Here is a 25017-nt window from a genome sequence, read left to right as displayed (position 1 = left end):
AATATTCAAAGCATTGTTTCTATAGGAAAATGCAATTTACAGGTGGATTTTCTGAAGGAAGAAAAAACATCTATTTTGGGGGCTGTCCACTCTTTTGGCTTCATTGGGACTCTTAGAACACAACTGTATATTTATAAGTTTTATATTTTACAGTAGGAAGCCATGCTCTGCTACCATGTTTTGTGTACTTAATATTATCCAACTTGATATAGAACATCATGCAGCTGAAACTAATTAGAGAAGGGTGGAATCAGAGGTATACTTGTAAGGCATTTCCTGCCATGTCCTCTAGGACATTACCTGTTCCAAGGAAGTGTACACCCTCGGTTAGCACAGTGGGGCAACCCTCCCAGCTGCTATGCACATTCATCTGTTCTTCAGCGTTCTGCCATTGCAGAGGTTCCCAGACCTCAAAAGGATTATGACTCTTCTTAAAAAATACATCCCTGAGGCATCCCACGAAACCTTTCTGGATAATTTCTGCAGGAGTTGACAAACACTAATGGCATTTTAAAAAATAAACTAATTGAAAACAATGAAATTTGCAAACAATAGGTTATTTTAAAATATCATCAACACTCATTTTTTAAACTACCTACCTTTGCAGTAGCTCTAAACAGATCAAATGAATATGTCATGCATAATAAGCAATGAATTTATTTTAGAAATCTTAAATAGCTATGTGTATTGTCTTCCCAAAAGCTATGCTGAAATATATCAACACTGAAAGTAGCTAAAGTGATAGAATGACCCTACTGTGGCCTACCAGCAGCCCCCTAAAGATATAGCCTCTTTTCATTGGATTTGGACAAAGTGGTTGGCTGTGAAATCAGCAATAGGCTAAATAAGAGATCGGGCTAAAAGTCTGTATAACCCTATTCCTCCAAAACTAAATAATAAGAGCACTATGCTCTCTACAGAGAAGTCACAAGTTTTGTTTTGTTTTTTGTTGTTGTTGTTGTTGTGTTTATCATGTTGAAGTCACCTAGAATAAAGCATTCGAAATAAATTATTTCAATCAACTCTAGAATTTTTGGTCTCCTCACTGATCATTATGACCTAATCAATCAAATAATGATATGATTCTATTTTTTTCCTTTTTTCTCTTTTTTTAGGAATTATCATGAAGTCTAACATTTAACTAGTCATTTTAATTCATCTGGTCTGTGGAGAACTGGAGTTTATAAGAGGCAACTGGTCTTGAAGGTAGGGAAACCTAGGTCCAAAGCTTACCTTTAATATGTTGTAGCTGTATGGGCATGGTTAAGTCATTTAACTTTTCAGAGCCCCCTTTATAAGACCATAAAGTTAAGAGAGAGACAGCTAAGTGTCATAAAGGATAGAGTGATGGACCAGAAGTCAAGAGGACTCATCTTTCTGAGTTCAAATCTGGTCTCAGACACTAACTGTGTGACCCTAGGTAAGTCATTTAACCCTGTTTGCCTCAGTTTCCTCAACTGTAAGATGAGCTGGAGAAGGAAATGGCAAACTACTCCAGTATTTTTGCCAAGAAAACCCCAAAAAGGATCACAAGGAGTTAGATATGACTGAAATGGCTGAACAACAATAAAAAAGTTAACAGAGAGTGATTCTGCATCAATTGAGAGATTATTCTTCCCAGGAGTTTATTATACTGATTAAATGAAAGGTCCAGATCACATTGTCCAGGAAAAAAAATTGTGAGATTATCATCTTTTCTCTTTTTCAATAATGTCTTAGAAAATATTTTAAATGAATAGGTCCTAAAATGATGCATAATTGTCAGTGATCTAAGAGGTCATTGCTGAGCACAGATAAAGAGTATAGCTTGTAAAATTATGTAATATTTTTATTTAGTTTTTAAAAACAGAAATAATTTAAATGGATTCTGTTCTCACTTTCTGTGCCTCAAATATCTAAATCTCTGCTACTCACCAAGATCCTTCCTGAGGATAGTATAACCCCATGGCAGTCCTCCCACAAAGACTCCTGTGTTTTCACCAATAATGGTACTGCCACTGGTCGCAGAAGAAGAGCCTTTTGTAAGAAGAAACAAGCATTTCTATTACCAAAGAATCTCAGGAATAATTGCCAATCTTAATTCTATTTATCAAATATTTATTAAGTACTTACTATGGGAAAGACATTGTGCTAGGCACTGAGATAGAAATGAAACAGTTCCTGCCCTGAAGGTGCTTACAATTTACTGAGTGATTCACTACGTACAGAAACAGGCAATTACAAAATACATGCAAAGTTACAGGAAGTAATTTTTATCTAAATAAGTTTACTGAGTAGGGTTCATGGCACCATATTAGCATTCCAGGATTTTAAGCATAGTTTTGTAATACCTGAAATGTAGTATGTTATTGGGGCTTTACACAAATGGGATAATGGACTCTAAGGGCATGTTTCCAAACATATTACAAGAACATAAAAGGGACAAACAATCTAAAAAAGAATGAGGGTAGGGAAAAAAAACAAAAATAATAGATAAATTGGATCAACAGCATATCAATGCCTAGTGAAAAAAATTTTTGTGAAGTACTCACCTATGAACTGCCCATCAACAGTGATCTGTCCCAAAGCCTGATGCCGAGTAGCTATTACCTGATGCCACCTTCCATCATTATACTGTTTTCCATTATCATTAGTTGTAGTAACTACAACTGCAGATCCCTAAAAATAAAATTTTAAATTCTAGACTAAAATAAAGAAATCAACAATATAATCATTATGCCAAAGTATAGGGCTTAAAAGGGAGCTTAGAATAAGAGTGTGGATTTAGCCCTGATACCAGGAATTGAGTCTTTTATGATGTACTTTTCCAAAGATAAAAAAAAACAACCTTAGTCTCCAAGTATGGGAAAAAATTCCCTTTAAAACTAGGTTTCTCACAAGATTACCTGCATTATCCCAATCAGAAACATTTGGGATTGCTTACACCAATCAGAAACAATAAGCAAATCATTTTTCCTATAAGTATTTTGAATTATTTTTCTTGTGGCAGCCAAGGTGAAAAATTACTTATCCAAATCTATGACAGTCAAAATGACTTAGATGCTCAAAGTTGTTTTTAAAATAATATTGCTGTTACGGTACAACATTCTCTTGCTTCCTATTATTTCACTCTTCATTATTTCATGCAAGTCTATCTGTGTTTTTCTAAGATCATTAAGCTCATCATTTCTTATAGCACAGTAGTATTTCATCATGATCGTATAACACAGCTTGTTCAGCTATCTCTCAATGTCAAGATGCAATTCTGCTTCAGCTCTGAATGAGAGAGACTTTTGCTAGATCATTTCCCTTCAACTTGATTTCTCTACTATTAAATAAACAAAATTCCCTACTTAACATCACTAACCAGGAGAAAGAATAGGAAAACTGGATATGCTAAAACTTAGGAATACTGGATATACTAAAAATTTGTAGCACTCTTACCATCATTGCACAATGATAATCATAGTAAGAATATGTCTTCTGAAGAAACAAGTCCCCATAATGATAGTTACAATGAAGAAAAAAGAAAATGAAGAGGGGAAAAAAACATCATGAGAAAGTTGAGAATAAAAATGTTCAACTTATTGGGACATACCTAAAGCATTACAGTCACTCTAGAAGATAAAGTTAGTAAAATTAAATGAAAGCTGTTTCCACCACAAAGTTATCATTGTTTACCACTCTTCTTAGAGACAACAAATTCAGAAAGCCAAGTTTAACATAATCAGAATATAAAATATATTGTTTTCTCTTAATAAACCTGACTTTCTGTTAGGTGATATATCTCTGCCCAGTGCAGAATTAGAAAAGTATCTGCACAATTTCTGAAAACTATCCAGAATATTTTTAACAAACTCAAGTGACCTTCATACTATATTTATGGTAGGTGAGGGGAAGAAAAAAATTAAAAATCTCAATGTGGCATGGCTGAAATTTTGATTAAGTCAAAGATTTAAATGCTACATTACCCAAAAGGAATTGAGGTCCTATTTCTTCAAAAATTCATTCACTGTTATTAGCACACAAAAGGCTACACACATAAAGGACTAAATTCACTCTTTCCACATGTTCTTTAATTGGCTCCTGTCAGTCCTCATATTATGCATGAGAACATATATGACATACTAAAATATCTAATGTTACAAAAAAGGTTCTAATTTCCCATGAGCATAAGCAGGATGCTTCTCCCATTGACCATATACCAACTTTTAAAGATGGTTAGAACAGATGATCCATCAGGAAATCCACTCTTTGTCCCTTAGGTGTCTTATAGGTTGACTTTTCTTATATCGTTTTTCCCCCACCTACAATCTTTTATTGTCTTCAATCCTATTTCAACGTTTTAATATTTTACAAACACACATTTCATTATCGTAGTTTAATAATTAAAACCAGAACTGGTGTCGTGCCCAATTAATGTGCCCTGGTAGCATGCCCATTAGTTTTTCCATTAGTGAATTCAACAATACTAATGGGATTACTAGCATGGGATGCTAATTGGGCGTGACATAAGAAACTGGCTTACTTCTTAGCATACCCTTGCTAATGATGAAATTAATGAGCATTTTATTAAATGCTGTCTCATCAAAGTGTACTTAGTTAGCGTTAAAATTGTTACAAACGATGCTGCATTCTAAAGATCAGGTGTCTGAGTAAGTGGTTCTTCATATTATGTTTGGCAACAATCTGAAGCATTAATAGTTCTCTACACCAGAAGCCACATTTATCTGGGGGAAAAACATCCTGCCCTGCCATGCTATGTCTACTTGTCAAAGTTGTCTTCTGTTTTGGGAAAATTTGGAATGTTGTTTATAGGTACTGATTTCAAACTTTTCTATTTAATTGAGATTGTGGGAATAGTTCTGTGATCAATTCTGGCCCTACTTTATATGGTTCATATTCTTCCATTAGAAAGTCATTAAGCCCTCCATACAGTTTATATTTAGATGTGTTTGAAGGTTCTCACTTTTATAGCCTCTTACTAAGTGAAACTAAAACCTGATTTGATTTTCTTGGTAAAGTCACTATACTGAAAGCTTTCAAATGGTAACCATGGGCCATTACCTAATCAATAAAATTTCATTGAAAGGGTATACAGAATGGAAGTTACCACAAAGTTAATAAAAGAAAACACAGGAAATTATAACTGATTGCTCTGGTCTCAAAATTAAAGACCAGAATGATAAAAAGATGGAATGAAGATTTCCTCACTGTTTCTGTTTAGCATTAGTTTCAAGTTTGAGGTCCATAGGATGTAGTCAGGTAAATTTAAAATTTTGTTCACTGATTTATTATTGTATCACATTTAATCAAAAACATTTTCTCACCTAAAAACATACACATCCATTGTGTTAATACTATCATAAGCCATTTAGGAAATATTAAGAGATCAAAATCAGTTGCATCACACTAGAAAATTTTAAAAATTAGAATTTCAAAAGAACAGAAGTTAGAATCATAGAGTTTCAGCACTAGAAGTGACCTGAGAGACCATAATTAGATCATAATCTAATGGGTAACTGAATAGTCCCTTCTACCATATACCAGCTAGGTGACACAATAGAGTGGTCAGGAAAACTCATCTTCCTGAGTTCAAATCTGGCCTCAGATACTTACAAGTTGTGTGACCCTGGGGAAGTCACTTAACCTTGTTTGCTTCAATTTCCTTATCTGTGAAATGAGCTGGAGAAGGAAATGGCAAACCTCTCCAGTATCATTGACAAGAAATGGGGTCATGAAGAATCAGACATGACTAAACAACAACAACCAGATACCTGTCAAGTGGTTGTCTACTTGAAGACCTTTAGTAAAAGAAAATCTGATAGTTCCTGAGATATTGCACCCTTAATATAACTTTTCAAAATTTAAAAAAAAACTTTTTTAAATTGGTTTTAGTTTCCCTCAGGTTCCTTACGTTACATGTTGAACTTTTATTTTCATCTTAACCATCTTACTCTTGTTTCTGTTTCCTCAACAAGTCATTTTAAACTTTAAGTTGGTCATTGACTTTCCTGTGTACCCTCATTTGCTCTTCAAACAACTTCCCTTTTTCTCAAAATCAGAATTGTTCCCCTTTGTGTCTCCAGAATTTCCTTTTTGATATTTTCTCACTCCCTAAGCTTGATTGCTTCTGCAAGATTTTCCTCCACATTACCTTATCTATCCTTTCTCTGAAGGCTTTTAAATACACCTCCTCCCAAAATCCAGGATGCGTGTGAGACTGTCCAGCATTCCTCTTCTCCTCACAAATTCTAAGATACACTAATCACTTCCCTCCAAAGCTTCCAACATTGCCCACATCAATCAGTTCCTCTTCATTGGAAAGAATCACACCCAGAATTCCAAGTTCACTTCATTAGCTCTTCTATCTGTTGAAAGCTGAAATGACATGTCCTTTTGGAAGCTTTATCCCACCCCACCCCCCATATGCCAATGAATCCTCCACCACTCCCTCCATTTTTTTACCCTCTAATACACTTGTATAATTCATTGAGAAGACCTCTCTTTGAGGTCCTGTGTAATTGCAAATCAGCGCTTTGATATTTATAAGGCTTACAATCTTAGAAAGTTGCTTGGGGGAACCCAGAGGATAAATGACTTGCCTAAGTTCACACAGCCAGTATGTGTCAGAGATGGACTTGAACCCAGATCTGCCAAACTGAGGTCAACTCCCTATACTCCTTTTCAACCTGACAGTGCATTTTGCCTCTCTTTTATGCCCCCCCCCAAGAAGATTACCACTAAGATCACTAACTCCTTAAGGGCAGGAATTGTTATCTTAGCTCTACTATGAATCTTTAGTACAGTATTCTAAGCACTCAGTAAACACTCACTGTTTTTTGTATTGAGTGAATGCCAGGGATATCCTGGTAAATGTTTAACAACAAGCACTCTGGGGGAAAATGTCATATATGCCCCATATGGCACACTTTGAAGTTAATTCTACACTATTAATATTTTTACCTTCACTTTCTTAAGTCTAGACAATCAGCAAAACAATAAATCAAGACCTGGTTTGTAGCATTTGCCAATATCCAAGGTTTAAATGCTCACATTGAAAATTTACCAATCAGTTCTAGATCAGAGTTGGTCTAGTGCACCTCAGATTTTAACTCAATACTATTTCCTCTAAACAAGAAAGCAAAAGAAATTAATTTTAACTGTACCATGGAGCAGTTAGGAAATGAACAAAAGAACTCACTTGGAAACTATTAAATTTTAAAGCAGGTTACCAAAGAAAGTTGCAGATACATCTCTATAGTGCTTCAAAAGTAGAATAAAAATATTATTTTTACTTGAAGTTATATGTGTATTTTGACTTGGAAATTAAACTATTAACTACAAGAACATTTGACATTCTGCCTGATTCTATTATTTATTTGAATAAAAAAGGTGGGGCTGGACCTGCAAGTGTTAATAGTTAAATATACCTCGTTATTGACTATAGACTGTAATCTCCTAGTAGGCAAAGATTGTGTCTCCAGTTTTAACTTTTATACAATGCCTCAAATAGCAGTGTGGCCTTCAGACATTTACTTCAATTTATTTGTTAAACTAATTCTTGATGCTTCTTAATTAAATTGCTAAAAAAAAAAAAAAAAAAAACAACACATCCTGAGGCAATTGTGCACAAACCACTATCTGGCAACTGGGGACCACCTTGATAGAAAAGAGGGCTGGGCCTGGAATTAATAAGATGTAAATTCAAAACCAGTCTCAGCACTTACTACATGTGTGATCCAGGGTAAGTCATTTAACCTGTCTACCACATTTCTTCAATCGTAAAATGGGTACAGTACTTACTTCACTGTGTTGTTGTAAGGACTAAATGAGATAATATTTATAAAGCACCTAGCAAAGTGGTTGGTATGAAGTAGGCATTTAATGCTTGTCCCCTTCTCTTATTCCCTTTCTTTCAAACAAATAAATTCTTTATTTTGAAAAAAAGAAAGAAAAACACAACCATATCTACATTAAGAGGAAAAAATACTCTTCCAGATCAAAATTGATTTGCTAGACATCAGTTTTCTCTTTATAGATTTCTGCTACTGCACTGGGATCTAAGTGCACAGGTCAGTGATTTCATATCAGAGAAGTCCATGGAATAATTAGTATTTCTGGCACTTGATAAGAGAGAAGAGGAGAAAGGAACATGGAAAAGGGGGTAAGTTTGAAAGTATCAGAGCTGAGAAAACAGCCAAGAAAAGAAATCAAGATATGAGCTGTGTTAAATTGAGTAAAACATTAAGTCCCAGGATAATGGGAAGATCTGGTAGTCCTGAGGAGGAAGACAATTACACCATGATAATGTAAATCTTAACATACATTCCTTTTGATAGATACCTGTGACATACAAACCATATCTCTTTATTTTTATTATTGACTTTTGTTTTAAAATTACATTCATTTAAAAATATGTCTTACTGCTCCCCATCCAGCTAACCTTTCCTCGTAACAAAGCTTTTTTTTAATTAATGAAAACCAATCAAAACATCAACCAGTTCTGAGAGCATATGCCACATTCCATACCCACAGCTACCTACCTCTATATAACAAAAGAAATGAAGTTCATTTTCTCATCTCTTCTCCCCACCAAGATTGGTCACTCTAATTACACAAAATTATATTTCTTGTTATAGCACTTTCCATTCAACATTTTGAAAACTGTATCTATTTGTTTTCCTGCTTTTACTTACTTCATTACACATCAGTTTATATGTCCTTCCCTGCTTCCCCAAATTCTTCATAGTCATTATTTCTTATACTATAGAGATATTTCCTTACAATCATGTACCACAATTTGTTTAGCCATTATAGCACTGATAAGTACATAGTTTTTTTCTAGTTCTTTGCTACCAAATATATTAGCACATATGGGGTCTTTCTTAGCTCAAAGGTATTCAATTTTTTTTAGCATAACTCCAAACCATCTTCCAGACTGACTGGACCAATTCAGAACTCCACCAACAATGTATTAGCATGTCTATCCATTCAGCTACTACATGTAACTCTATTTTATGTGCTAAGTGTCATTATATTATAAGAAAAAAAGTGTTTTGATTATAGCTGTGAATTTCACAGGCAAAGTACATTATACCTTATACTAAAGTTAGCTGTTTTAACTTTGTGAAATGATAGTATCTGTATGCTAACTCACTTGCTGCCACCACCACCCCCCAAAAAAGGAATAGATAGATTTACAAGGAAATTCTATCAGACATTACAAAAATTAATTGCAATATTTTATAAACTATCTGTAAATATAAGAAAAGGAATCCTACTACATTCATTCTATGATACAAATATATTGTTGATACCTAAACCAGGGAAAGATAAAATAGAAAAAGAAAACTATAGACTAATATCTCTAATGTCTATCCTATCTCATTTTTTTTTCAATAATTCTTACTAGCTCTTACCCCATATCTCTTCTTCTCTTCCTGGCTAAACTCTTGAGAAAGCGATTTACACTAGTTGCCTTCATTTCCTTTCCTCTAACTCTCCACTAAACCTTCTCCAATCTGGCTACTGATCTCATCATTTAACTGAAGTTGCTCTCTCCAAAGTTATCAATATTCTCTTAATTACTAGATGCCAAAGCCTTTCCTCAATCTTCATTCTTCTTAACCTCTCTGTAGCCTTTGACACCATCAATCAATCACCCTTTCTCAGGTGTTCACTGCTTTCTAGATTTTCATGATATTTTTCTCTTATAGTTCTCCTCTTACCTGTCTGGTCACTCCTCATTCTCCTTTGCTGGAATTTTATCCAAATTATGTCCCCTAGAATGTGTCCCCTAAGGTTCTGGTCTGGACCATCTTCTCTTTTCTCTCTACATTTATTGTCTCTCTTAGTAATCCTATCTGATACGATGGGTTCATCTATCATCTCAAATGGAACATATCCACAAGAGAACTAATTATATTTTCCCCCAAATCCTCTTTCTCAAACTTTCTCATTACTTTTAAGGGAAATACTATGCTCTCCCTTACCCAGGATTGAAATCTTAGTGCCATAGGCAACCCCTCACTTTTGTTTGTCCCATAGATCCAATCTGTTGCCAGATCCTGTCATTTCTACTTTCAAAATATCTTTTGTTTACATCTCTTTCTTTCCACTCATACAGCCACTACCTTAGTTTAGGTCCTAATCAGCTTTCACCTGGACTATTGCAATAGACATCTCATTTACCTCCTGGTTTAAAGTCTTTCTTTGTTACTATTCATCTTCCACTCAGTTGTTTAAAGTGGTTTTTCTAAAGGGCAGGTCTGACCACATCATGCTTTTACTCATTAAAATCCAGCAGCTCCCTATTATTTGCTGTTGTTATTCAGTAGGTTTTTAGACATGTCTGACTTTTCATGACCTCATCTGGGGTTTTCTTGCAAAAGATGTTGGAATGGTCTGCCAATTCCTTCTCCAGCTCATTTTACAGATGAGGAAACTGGAACAAACAGGGTTTCATGACTTGCCTGGGGTCGCACAGCTAATAAACATGTGAAGCCAGATTTGAACTCAAGAAGATGAGTCTTCCTCATCTCGTCCTCTATCCACTGCATCATCTATTTGCCCCTCCCTATAACGTGATCTGTTATAAAGTCTTTTGGCATTTAAAGATCTTTACAGTCTGTCCCCTTCTTACCAGTCTAGTCATCTCACAAGTTACTCTTCTCCACAGAGTCTACAATCCAACAACACTGGCCTGCTTACTTTTCCTCAAATATGACATTCCATCTCTCATGTCTATACCTTTGCACTCCCTGCCCCTATGCCTGAAATAATACTCTCCCCCTCCTCACTTCTTCCTCTTAGCATCCCTGGAATCCTTTAATACTCAGTTGAATCAAATATTATTTCTGCAGGAGACCTCCTTCAGCCTCCCCTTCCCCCAGCTAATGCCTTACCCCCTGAAATTATCTTCCACCTACTTTTATATATCTTATATGCACTTGGAAACTACATGATGTCCCCTAATTAGAATATTAACTCCACAAAGGCAGGAACTGTTTCTGCCTTTCTTTGTCTCCTCAGAACTTAGCATAGCCCCTGTTATAGACTAAGTGCTTAACAAATGCTTGGCAACATTCAATTTATCATCTAGTCCTCATCTCCCCATTTTCTCCATAATAATGTCATGAGATACTTCATAAAATTCTTTGTGAAAAATCTTGTACATTATATATACAAAGCACTTCCTCAAACTACTTGTTTTACTAAACCAAAAACTGAAGTGTTACTACACTTTTGAGAAAAGGAAATGAAGTTAGTCTGGAATAACCTGTTCTTTTTAAATCTTTTTTTTTTTTTTGGTCAAGGCAATGAGGTTAAGTGACTTGCCCAGGGTCACACAGTTTAGTAAGTGTTATGTGTCTGAGGCCGGATTTGAACTCCAGTCCTCCTGAATCAAGGACTGGTGCTCTATCCACTGCACCACCTAGCTGCCATTTGAAATAACCTGTTCTTGATAAAGCCTTACTGGCTCTTTGTAATCACTGCTTCCCTTCTAGTGATTCTTTTTTGAAAATTTCCCAGCAATCAAAGATAAGTTAAATGTTTGTAGGAGAGAGGGAGGGAGGAAGGAAACAAATATTAATTAAGTGCCTACTATACCAGGCAATGTGCTAAATGCTTTACAAATGTTATCTCATTTGATCCACACAACAACCCTCAGAGATAGGTGGTATTATTATGTTAACTTTACATTTGGGGAAGCTATGACTCCATGAGATAACAAGAAATGCTTAAAATCATTAGATTTTGAAAAAAGAATAAAATGTAATATATCTCATACCAAGAAAAACTGATCTGGAAAACAGATCAAAGAGAAATAATTTAAGAATAATTGGACTACCTAAAAGCCACGACTCTCCCTCTCCCATAAAAAAGAGACTATATCATATTTCAAGAAACCATAAAAGAAAACTGCCTAGACATATTAGAACAAGAGGGCAAAGTGAAAATAGAAAACTTCCAGGAATATCATAGCCAAAATACAGAGCTTCTATGTCAAATAAAAAATACCACAAATAACCAGAAAGCAAGAATCCAAGCACCTAGGAGGCACAGCTAGGATCACATGAGACTTACCAATTTATAAGATACAATTATAAAATGGTGCTTAAAAAAATAAAAGAACTTAATTGAAAGAATAGGCAATGCTTGATGAAGAAATCAAAACAATATATAGTCATATGGAAAAATGGTCTAAATCACTATTGATTAGAGAAATGCAAATTAAACTAATTCTGAGTTATCATCTTATACCTATCAGATTGGCTAAAATGATAGCAAGGGAAAGCAATGAATGCTGGAGGGGATGTGGAAAAATTGGGACACTAATTCACTGTTGATGTAACTGTGAACTGATCAAACCATTTTGGAGAGCAATCTGGAATTATGCCCAAAGAGTTATTAAACTGTGTATATATCCTTTGACTCAGTAATACCATTATTAGGTCTATTTCCCAAGGTGATTAGAGAAAAAGAAAAACTCACATTTTCTAAAATATTTATTGCAGGTCTCTTTGTTGTGGCAAAGAACCGGAAATTGAAGTGATGCCCATTAATTGGGGAATGGCTAAACAAGCTGTGATATATGATTGTTATGGAATACTACTGTGCTATTAGAAATGATGAGTTGTTGGGCAGCTAGGTGGCATAGTGGATAGAGCACCAGCCCTGGAGTCAGGAGGACCTGAGTTCAAAACCGGCCTCAGACACATAACACTCACTAGCTTGTGTGCCTCTGGGCAAGTCACTTAACTCAAATTGCCTCACAAAAAAAAAAAGGATGAACTGAATGATTTTAGAAAAAAAGACTTGCATGAAATAATGAAGAGTGAAATGAGCAGAACCAAGAGAATGTTTTATACAGTAAAAGCAATATTGTTCTAAGAACAACTTTGAATGACCGAGTCATTTTGAGTATTAAAAATACTCAAATCAATTTCAAAAGATGTATGAAGGAAGATGCTATCCACATCCAGAGAAATAATTGATATATAGAAGTATGTATAGGATGGTTTTACATATACACACGTATTTATGTCTGATAGCCTTCTCTAGGATGGGGTGGGGAGGGAGAAAGAAACAAAATAAGAAGTTCACAGCAAAGAATGAAAGAAAACTTAGAAAGAAGAACAGGAAAGCAGGATAGTTTTGAAAACAATGTGTAGTATTTATTTCATGGGTTTTTTAAAAGTAAGTGGTGTGAAATGGAAATTCATAGTTTTATATTAAATCCACTATTTATGTTGTGCTGTGTACATGGAAATATCCTTTTTTAAGTTTTTTTTTAAGTTTTAAATTTTCTTTTTAAACTTAAAAAAAGAATAATCATTGCCAGTTGTTGGGACATGACAACATAATAAAAATAACAATACTATTTAATTTACAGATTTAGCAACATTGAAAAAAATTACCAAGGAGATACTTTATAAAGCTAAACAGAACAATAAAATTCATTTGTGAGAAAACAAATTTAGAAACTCAAGGGAAATAATGTCCAAAGCAGAAATGAAAGGGGAATAGTATTTCTAATCCTTAAAATAGAATATAAAACAGCAACCATCAAAACTAATTGTTATTGATTAGAAAACTAGAAAAGTAGATCAGTGTAGTTATGTGAAGAAGAATTTAAAGCCATTTAACTTAATAACAGTGTTCAATAAACCAAAGAACATAAATTACTTGAAGAGCTCCCTTTTTGACAAGAAATTCTAGACAACCTAGGAAGCAAGCAAGAATTAGTTTAGGCAAATAATGTGTACCATGGCCACAATAAGCTCAGAATAGATATATGAACATGATTAAAAGTTAGTTTAGAGTTATAGGTAGGGGGTGAACCTTAATCCAAAAATGGGGGTTAGATATAATCACAAAGGATAAAAACATATAATTTTGATTGCCTTCAATTAAAAAAAAACTATTGCACAAAGCAAATAAGTACCTTTAAGATAAAATGAAAGCAGTCTATTGGGGAGAGACTATTTGCATCAAATCTGATAAGGGTGTGATTGGTACAAATATATATGTTCAAGACTTCTGGGATCCAATAAAATGGAGAAAGCAATAAATCACTGTGACTTTCCCATATATACCTCCAAACAACCATAAAATAGTGCCCCAAAACAAATTCTGGAATAGCAAAATGAGCAAAAAGATGGGGTGAAACAATTTTTTAGCCCAAAAAACTTGGAAGATTGGCAAAAAAAAGGGTCCATCTCACTCAGATAAAAGGGGAGTGCAGTCCAGTACAGGAAGCATCCCAGTAAGCCAGAGCAAACTTCACCTCAACAAACCAGTGGGAGCTCCTGAACTCTTGGAGGGCAGGGAATGGGTCAAATATTTATTTTGTATCTCTCATAGTGCTTAGCCTAGTAAAAGCCAAATAAAAGTTTGTTGAATTAAAGATTATACAGTGAGAGGCAATACTTATTTCTCAAAGTACATTGTAAATCAGTAATTATTAAAGCTATTTAAATTAATCTATAATATTATTTGTTGAAAAAACACAGAAAACAGCCAACTAATGAAAATACACCATATTAAGCTTTAATAGCTTCTAACAGAATAAAACTGCATTAAGATTTTTAGATGGGTATTCTGGTAAATGTTTGACATTGAGCTCTCCAAGGAAAGATATGCATGTATGACACACTTTTAAGTTTAATTGGCATTAACATTTTTCTCCATCATTTTATTAAATCTAGACAATCAACAAAACAATCATTTAAGCCCTGATTTGTAGCATTTGCTAATTTACAAAGTATAAATACTCATTCTGAAATTCCAGTAGGTATGATTTGGCTCCAGCACACTACAGCTTTTGGGACACTCTGTGTAAGGCCAAAGCTATTCCCCAAAAGGCAAGTAGACAAAGCATCTGAACAAACCGCTCTCAAAATAAGAATTGGAAGCTATTAACAACCATATGAAATAATGTTCTAAATCATTGGACAATGCAGAGAGCCAGGCCCGAAGTCAGGAAGATTCACCTTCCTGAGTTCAAATCCAATCTCAGACACTTACTAGCTGTGTGACCCTAGGCAAATCACTTAACCATATTTACCTCAGTTTCTTCATCTGTAAAATGAACTGAAGGAGGAAATAGCAAACCACTCTAGTATCTTTGCCAGGAAAGCCTCAATAGGGTCACAAAGAATCAGACATGACAGAAAAATGGCTGAACACTCCAAATAAATAACAAAAATAATAATTCAAAACAATTCTGAAGTTTCCTTTCATTGGCCAATATGACAAAAGATTGGAATGTTGTATCAATGATTTGTCAGTAAATAAGTACACTAATCCAGAATTTGTAGAACTGTGAGTTGGTCCAATTATTCTGGAAAGCAATATAGAATTACGTGAAGAAATAATTAAAATATCCATATCATTTGGCCCACAGATTCCATTGCTAACCTTATTCCCCAAAGAGATCAATGACAAAAAGAAAGACCTAACATACACCAAAATGTTTCTAGCAGTATTTTTTTTGCAAAGAAATCGAAATAAAGTAGATGCTTTGCTGTCCTAACTAGTGAGTGCACTACTAGACTACTCCTGTAGGAAGTCCTAGCAATGCTTCATGCCACCACCTACTTTCTGCCTATTTCTTCATCAGTCACTTTTCTCATCAAGAAAACAATATATACAATAACAAATGACTACAGGAATGTAAACAAAAGCAACAGCAGCATCAATGAACAATTGAAAGTGAATGTTGTGAAATTATAATGGCCCCAAAGAAGAGATATGAGAAGGAATCTCTCCATGCTTCACTGCAAATAGAAGGAGAGAAGTGTACAAATAAATTACTACATGTCAAACTTGTTCAACAGTTTTATTAATTTTTTAATACTAGTACCTCCCCTCTGTGAGTATGTCCAATTTATCCTGTATACATCTTGTTTGTATATAGTTGTGTATATTCTGTCTTCTCCCTTCTGAATATGAACTCCCTGATGGCAGAACTGCTTATTTCTGCCTTTCTTTGTAGCGACAAATTTGTTATTGTTGTGTTCTTGTTCAGTCTTTGCGACCCTATGGACCATACTGTCACTGGAATTTTCTTGGCAAAAATACTGAATGGATTGCCATTTCCTTCTCCAATAGATTAAGGCAAATAGAGGTTAAATGATTTACCCAGAGCCACACAGCTAGTAAGTGTCTGAGGCTAGATTTGAAGTGAGATCTTCCTGACTCTAGGCCCAGTACTGTATCCACTGAGTCACTAGCTTCCTTCATCTATAGAACGTAGCTCAGTATGTAGTAAATGCCTGACTTGTTCATTTGGCTTCCCTCTTTAAAAAAAAAAAAAAGGAAAAAGAAAAAGAAAAAAATCTTTATTATATGGAGTTAATTTTGAGAAATGTAGGTGATGTAGAAACAACAACTATCAAAATATATTTTAAAAATAAAGATGTCATTATTTTGTACTGCATTTCACATTTCTCTTGTGTCATCAGATAAACATGAGGGAAATAAGATGTTCTTCATATAGCAAAAGTCTTTGTGCTCCATTGTTATCTATGTAAAGTCAGCAGAAAGGCCTCCTGCATAATGAGTGAACTTTCTATCACAGATTTGTAGAAGGACACACACACCCACACCCACACCCACACAGTCACAGGATGGGAGGGAATTGATGGCCTACAATCAGCATCATTGGAGTGAATGCTTAAATTGATGAGATCTTACATTACTGAAATCTTTTATGTTCAAGGATGATGGAACCAACTGATCATCAAAAGGGCATGTGTGTTGAGCTTTTCTTTCTCATCAATACTATACTATTGATAGATTTACACTTATTCATTTATATTCTCTTGTTTTGTTCCCTTTATAGTCCATAGCACATATTTACTTAATAGCTCAATGAGAATAGCAGTACAATGTGTGGTCACAGATCAAAGTAAACCTCAAGGAACTCTATGGGCACTGAGTATACAACTGTGATCTAACAAGCATTGAGTTCTAAACTATTGAGCTGACTGGCAACAGGAATCTCAATCAACTTTCACTGAGTAATCATTGTGAATATTCACTGATTAGGAACTAGGGTGCTGAAAGAATGAAGACCCAGTCTTTGCCTTCAAGGAACTTACAAAGAAAACTGTTCAAATTATTTTTCTTATACTTTCCTAATCACTTACCTGGGGATCATAAAGAAAGTAAGGACGTCCTCTCTTCAGCTGAAGTGCAAAGTATTCCTCTTGATTACCAGGTGATATTGCCAACACAATCAAACCCTCAGGTTCCCTTGTTCTAAAGTTGACCTTGATACCTAGTGAGAAAAATGCAATCAGAAAATCAGTCCTAGCTCTGCTGCTGACTCTTTCAGCTAAAAGTGCATTTACTTCTATTATTATTTATGATGCATTGAGTACCCATAAGGAATCACATTCAGCAGCATACTGGAATATCCCCCTTTACCATTTGGCTTGGAACACATACTCACTATGAATTAGAACCCACTCTTGAAACTCAAACCCTTCTTTGCCAGACTGCTCATCAATCAATGCATAATGAGACACAGTGTCTACTCTTCAAATTTACAAACCAGGGGAGACATACGAGAATGAAAAAAACATGATGTCAATACCAAAGTAGAATCAATATGTCAATATGAAAAACTTATTATCATGTCATAAAAATGAAATGAATAAATTAATGTTTGTTTAAAGCATAAAGACAAAGAACTCTTTTTACAATGAGACCAAAATTCATGATGGGTTAAAGTGCCCCTCCCGGGCCACCACTTAGCTCCCTCATTAGACTGTCAGCTCCTTGAAGACAGGGGTTATCTTTGCTTTTGTATTAGTATCCCCAGCCTTTAACATTATCCTTGACATACCATAAGTGTTTATTACATCTCTTTTTTTCCCCATTCTTTTCATTCACCAGCAAGAGTTGACAACACTTAAATCACTTGCCAGAGAGATACATCAAGTAAAACTGCCTGAAATGCCAACCCATCACAACCATTTCCTAATCTCTCCCATGCAGTGCTCTAGTACACAATTATTGTTCAACTTCATATTCTTTCAAAAACAGGGTGATATGGCAACCATGAAAGCTAATGTGATCTTTGGTAGCCTGAGGAGATTTACAGTCCCTGAGATTAGAGAGGTAGAAGACTTACCTGTACTCTTCCCCAAACAAACCCCATCTAGACATAAACAAAGAGTTCAGTTTGGGGTCCCAGATTTAGGAAGAGCATTGATAAGCTGAAGAGTGTCTAGAACAGTATGATAAAGATAACTAATGGTCTTCAGTTTATATTCAGCTGAATAAATTAAAGATGTTTAATATGCAAAATAACATACTTAAGGGGAGAAGAAGGATGTGTTCTTAAGGAAAAGCCCTGGAGCAAAGGGTAAAAATTGCAGAGACAAATAGGTTTATATAAATCCAACAATTATATATGTATATGTGTGTATATGATTTATAGATAGACATATATATGTATATATACACATATATACACATACATATACACATATGAATGTATGCATGTTTGCATGCATGTATGTATATGGACAACATTGCCTTGGGAGATGTTGTATTTCCCTTCTCTGGAGGCCTCTCAACTAGGACTGAATAGTCATTTTTCAAAAATTACTGTATACAAAGAGTGTGCTTCTTCATATATAGGTTGGAAGAACTAGGTGGTTCTTTAGGTCCTTTCCAAATCTGAAATTTTGTGATTCTTTAATTGCCAAATGAATGAGAAATGTGTGTGTGTGTGTGTGTGTGTGTGTGTGTAACAAATTCAGGGGGAAAAATGAGGTCCCTTTAAACCTGAGGTATGTTTGTTATCTGATCTCATTGCTTCCCTAGCTCAACTATTTCATCATTATTTCAAACAGTTTCCTTTCTCTTTCTCAACAGACTCCTTATCACACACTTGCAAATAACCCAGACTCCCATTTCATTGAAGAGGCTGAAATCATTTTATGTGAAATGCCTCAACTCCCCTTCTCCACATTTCAAAATTTCTCAATGCCTCTAACCCTTTTTCCCCTTTTTTTGCTCCTATGCCAAAGGATGAAGTGGTCTTAGCTTCTTGTTAAGGCTAACCTCTCTCTGCCTATCAATTGGGGAATGGCTGAACAAGTTGCGGTATATGAATGTAATGGAATATTATTGTTCCATAAGAAATGATGAGCAGATGGACTTCAGAAAAACTGGAAAGACTTGCATGAAATGATGCTGAGTGAAGTGAGCAGAACCAGGAGAACATTGTACACAGTTACAGTAACATTTTGCGATGACCAGCTTTGATAGACTTAGCTCTTCTTAGCAATGCTATGATCTAAGACAATTCCAAGACTCATGGCAGAAAATGCTATCCACATCCAGAGAAAGAACTATATAGTCTGAATGCAGATCAAAGCATACCATTTTCTTTCTTTCTCATTTATTTTTTTTATTCTTCTTTCTTGTGGTTTTTCCCTTCGGTTCTAATTCTTCTTTACAACATGACTAATATGGAAATACATTTAATATGCTTGTACATGTATGCCCCATAACAGAATGCATGCTATCTTGAGGAGGGCAGAGGGAAAGGCGAGGGAGAATATTTAGAACTCAAAATGTTACAGAAGTGAATGTTGAAAATTCAAAATAAATAAAAACTTCAGAAAAAAAAAGGCCAACCCCTCTCTACCCGTATGAAGTTGAACAATAATTGTGTACTAGGGCAGTGCATGGGAGAGATTAGGAAATGGTTGTAATGGGTTGGCATTGATATGAACTCCTCCTCCAGAACTTTGATCCATCAACTGTCCCCATTCTCAAGAATCTCAAACTATCTTCCTCTCCACTGGCTCATTGGCACTTTCCTATACCCCTACAAATATGCCCAAGTACATCCAATTCTAAAAACAAACAGAAAAAAAAAACACCTTTTCATTCAATCTCACTACCCAATCAAGTTACTATCAATTTGATTCAGATATTTATTGTGTGGCTTCTGAGTACAAGGTGAGAAGCAGTAGAAGCAGCAGAGTCTAGAAGAGCTTAAAGTCAGGTGCCACCTCTGACATGTGACCTTGGTAAAGATATTTAAACTCTTACTGCCCCAGGCTACTTTCTAAAACCATGCAGTTGCTGAATTATTGCTAGTCCTTACTGGTGGAGGGAATTAGCTCCCTACATCAACAAAATCACAGGTCTATACCAAAAAAAATTTTAAGTACAAGGCACTGTGCTAAGTTCTAGAAACATAAAAATGAAAAACAACACAATCTCTGCCCTCAAATAATTTAAAAATCTAATGGGAGGGAGGAGAAAAGATATGTACAAGTAAGGATGATAAAAGCTAAAGTGCAGAAGACGACAAAACAGAAATCCAAAGTCCTAGGAGAAAAATGAAATATCACACATTTAGATGGGACATCTAGGAAGACTTCATGGAAAAGGACTTGTTATACTTGACTCTCATTCCCACATTCAGATATTGGATGTCCCTGAACACTCTGTTTTTCCTTTGCCAAATACTAAGGAGTATGAGTTTCATCAACTCAAATACTTTAATTGTTCTGACTTAGTCCTTGGAGTGCCCATCTCTACCAACGTGGGGATTAGCTCCAAAGTCAGGACTCTCAATTCTATGTGACTTAACTGCGAACACATGCTTAAGTAGGTGTGCCAACTCCAACTCATATTGGCAAATACACTCATTCACAAATTATAACAAAGAATTCACTGCTTGAACTTCACACATAATGTTTATATTTCCAACTCTCTTAAACTCAGCTCACCCACTTTACAAGGGCAAGCTTAAACAGTTATTTCTATCACAAATCCCAACATCAGAGAAAAACTCCTGATGTTTCTCTTATACTTCAAGAAAGAGAGGTCAACTTCTCATACTGAAGGCAGCCATTAGCATACTCTAGGCTCAGTTCATAACTGTCATTTCCTCAACTCTACCTGAGGAGGGCCTCACAAGAAGGAAAGGACTTCAACAAAGATGCCAAGAAAGTACATGCTAGGCATTGTGGGACAGCTTGAACAAATGGATGAATGCAGCAGAGACCAAGATGGAATTAGTGAACCACTAATAGTTTGGCTGGAAAGTAGAGCGTACAAAGAATAATAAGCCTTCATCATCCTTTCGCTACCAAATTTCCAAGAGGGGAAAAATGGTCTATACTCAATGCTTTTCATTTCTAACTCATTCACACCCTTGCCATCTCACCAACCACTCTACTAAAACTATTCTCTCAAATAAAACTTATCACTTCCATATTGACAAGCCCAAAAATCTTTCCTTGGACCTCAACCTCCTTTTCCTCTCTGGTTTATGATGATACTCATTCTAGACACACTCTCCTCCTTTGGCTTCAAGACATGCACTCTGGTTCTGCTCCTGTCTTATCTACCCTTATCTTTCCTCTTCTGTCTCTTTACCAGTTTTTCTTAAATGTTAAGATTGGTATTCTCTCAGGCACTCTTCTTGGTCTGTTATCTGATTAATGTTCTCTTTCTTGACAAATTCATTTACAGCTATGGTGTCAATTCCCATTTATGAAGGCCATATCCTCAATCCTGAAATGCCTTATGAACTTCAAATCTAAATGCCAAATTGCATGCAGCAGGACATTTGCAAATGGTTATCTCACTAGCATCTCAAATTTAGTAAGTCCAGAACCAAACTGACTATTTTTTCTCAAAAATCTATTCCTCTTGACTGCAAAGTAGCTTATTGTATGGAGGAGAAGACAGGACTAGATGTTGCAGGACCTGGATTTAAATCCTAAATCTGCCACTTATTACCTGTGCAACTTTGAGAAAATTGCTTAACCTCTCTGAGCCTCAGTCTTCTCATTGTAAAATTAGAGGGTTAAAATAGATGATGTCTAAGATCCATTCTGGCTCTAAATCTATGATAACAGGGTTGTTCTTAGCTTTGCCATTCACCTAGTCAGTCTAGCTCATTCAAGACCTTAGTGATATCTTTTTTGTCCTCCTTCCTCCTCCATCCATAGCCAATCTGATTTTATGTCCTACAGATTCTATCTCTGCAAAGCCTTGTATAATCTCAGACTCTCTTCCCACCGTCAATACTTTAATGGAGGCCTTTATTATCACCTATCTGGATTATTGTAATAGCCTTACACCTATCATGCTATTCCTCCCTGGAGCACAGATCTGATTATGATAGTTTCTCCTCCCACCCCCCAAAAAATTCACTTATTCCCTGTTGCTCAAAAAAAGCTTAAACAATATTTCATTAAATTATAATTCTGCATTTTAAGCCAACTAATTTTGCAATACACTTAATGAAAGCAAAATACTGTCACTGTTCATACATGAAAGATATTTAATTTCCAAGTTCTAATTTTGTCAATCCCCCCAAAATTATTTTAACTGCAGCAACAATTCAAACATCCAGAAAAATGAGAGAAAATACAAGAAATCAGGAAAAAAAATTTAATAGAGCATAAGGCAACTTGGTTTGGTATAGTTGAGTTTTTGCCAATGTTTTTGAAATGACTGGCCTCCTAATTTTTCTTTCCTTTGCAGACAAAAAGAAAATTAGTAATGAATGGGTTTCTTATACATGGGGCCTATGAAAAAGATAAAGATGTGTACCTACAGTGCAAATTTATGTTATTGACTGTTAGTTAATTATCTCTGTAGATACAGTTAAAGAGTATCCTTTGAACCACACACTTTTAATCATGCAATCAATTCTCTGAATGCATTAAATCCACAACTGAACATGTTTAGATATGAACACATCAATCTTATTAGCGTGCAGTAGCATCCAATGGATACAACAGCGATAACACGAATGCACATTCACTTTTTACCTCGATAGGAAAATAGAAAAAAGAAAGCAAATCCTCCAGATTTTGCAGGCATTTAGTAGAAAACCAAAAGAAAAAGCAAAGAAAAGAGTATGTAAAAGGTACCTACCTTTGTAAAGGCTTGGAAAAATCAGAATATTTTTAAACTTTTCCATTAAATTGAGTAAAAAATATCAAGGGATCTAATCTCTGGGAAGGACTTTGAGAAATCATGAACCCCTTCCTGCTCCACTTCAGGTGTTCCCTAGAAAACTAACTTTCTTAAGTTGTTAACAGTGATTAAAATATCTGTAGTAGCAATGTGACATATTCTTTAGTATTAGGTTTAATAGTTTAATCACCCTTCTCAAGAAGAAATTCTTCCTGATGTGGAATCTAGATTTCTCTTACTTAAATTTAAATCCTTATCCTCTGGGGGGATTTTTTCCCTGCAGATAAAGAGCCATCAGTGAACCTTTGCACTCTCCAAAGAACGTTTTAAGTACCTAAAGACAGTTAAGTTACACTTCAACACTTCTTTTCAAGAGGCTGAAGTACAGCTAAGACTAGTTATTTTATTAGGAACTACTGATCCACAAGAGAAAAGAAATCACTTAAGGGTTTCATGAGAGTAAGGCAACTGAATTTAGTTCATCTGGAGGAATAGGTTAGAGAGAAAAGTGAGTTGAACTCATTTTTAAAAATTACTGGGGAATGGATATGATCTAATAATATGGCAGGCTAGTTCCTTTCCAGTCCTCAAAAACCAATAAACTTCAGAAAAAGGAATTATGTACCAGTGACGATTAACAAAGTTAAAATCGGAAATTCACGATAGTATACCTCATAAAATAAAAACCACACAAAATAATATTGAAGAGCTCAGATACAGATAGCTCCTACCCAAAGCCCTAGCCCAGGGGTGGGGAACTTGTGGCCTAGAGGTCACATATGGCCCTCTAGGTCCTCAAGTGCAGTCTTCTGACTGAATCCAAACTTCCCTACCCTAGCTCCATCAAATTCCAAAAGTAAGGCACAGTAAGAGGAAATAAACTCCCAGACTTTCGTCTCAGGGTCCAATGATAACGATCCATTTTGCTCCCCATGGCAGTAATTCTGCCTGAACAGACTGCCCTCCCCAACTACTCAAGAGGCAGTAGATTCCAACCATCCTTGCCAAGTAAAAGGGAGGTGACTAAAAAGCTAATTAGAGCAGGGTAGGGCACTAGAGGTACAGGCAGGAGAGAAAGCACACTAAATACTTAAAGCCACAGGGTAGAAGAGAAATAAGACTAGAATGCAGCTGAGGCCAATTATCTTCTCTCCTACCCCTCAAAACAATTAACTTAGCACAGAGACATCATAATAGCCCAACTCCAAATCTCCTGCTACAAAGATGATGAAACCTTCCAGGCTCAGGTACCTGTGTAGCAGGGTATAAGTTAGGAAAACCGAAGCAAGTGATTAGATACACAAGAGAAAGATTGAAAGACCAAAAATTCAAGGAACAAATTCTGAATTAAGACCTAGAGCACAAATAGGTGAATAGGAAGCATCATAAGCAAGGAAGAATACGTGGAACCACAAAAAGAAAACAAGATATGTTGAACAATATTTTAAATAGTTTATTACCTTTATTTATTCAACGAACAATTATTTTAAATTAATCTACCCCTCCCACTAGCTACAACCCCATACTAAAAGATTGAAACATACATGTTGATATTCCCTCAAATACCATAACTTCTCTAAATTCTCAGTTGCTCAGCTTAGACTTTTCCCTTGACTTTCTCCTCCACTTTACTTCAACTGCACAGAGATGGCCATATCCTTGACCTTGCCATCACCCACAAATATTCCATTTCCATGTACATAAACACCGAAGTTCCATTTACCTGATCAACTCTCCCATGGCACTTCCTTCTCTCACTCTCTTAGCTGAGAATCTTTGCCTCATATTTGGGGGAAAAAAAGCAGCCATTTACTGAGAATGCCATCTTATCCCCTTCTCCTCATTTCACATCATTCAAAAGCCTTCCTTGCCTCCCCCAACCCTTTTTCACTACTGTTTCAAATGAAGAAGTGGTCCTTTTCCTTACCAAAGCACACCTTTTCATAAATACAAGTGGTTCTATTTCAACTTATCTTCTCTAGTACATCACCCCTTCTATTATCCTCACTCTCTTGCTAATCTCTAATCCCTCACTTTCTGACTGCTACTGCCTACAAACAA

General features: G+C 35.5%; 1 protein-coding gene across 1 annotated transcript in view; it reads right to left on the bottom strand.

The window, feature by feature from the left end:
- The window catches only part of USH2A (usherin), a 944914-nt gene that overhangs the window by 589130 nt on the left and 330767 nt on the right, over positions 1–25017 (bottom strand). Inside the window, exons 21-24 of the mRNA XM_027871555.1 lie at positions 17139–17269; positions 2532–2658; positions 1915–2016; positions 301–480 (exon numbers count right to left, since the gene is read on the bottom strand). Of these exons, the coding sequence (XP_027727356.1) occupies positions 301–480; positions 1915–2016; positions 2532–2658; positions 17139–17269 (540 nt within the window). The remainder of the gene's footprint in view (positions 1–300; positions 481–1914; positions 2017–2531; positions 2659–17138; positions 17270–25017) is intronic.

This window comes from Vombatus ursinus, unplaced genomic scaffold, assembly GCF_900497805.2.
Source record: "Vombatus ursinus unplaced genomic scaffold, bare-nosed wombat genome assembly UNPS02014798.1, whole genome shotgun sequence".
Taxonomy (NCBI): Eukaryota; Metazoa; Chordata; class Mammalia; order Diprotodontia; family Vombatidae; genus Vombatus; species Vombatus ursinus.
Note: the sequence above shows the minus strand (reverse complement) of the source record. Positions and strands in the feature narration are given on the sequence as shown.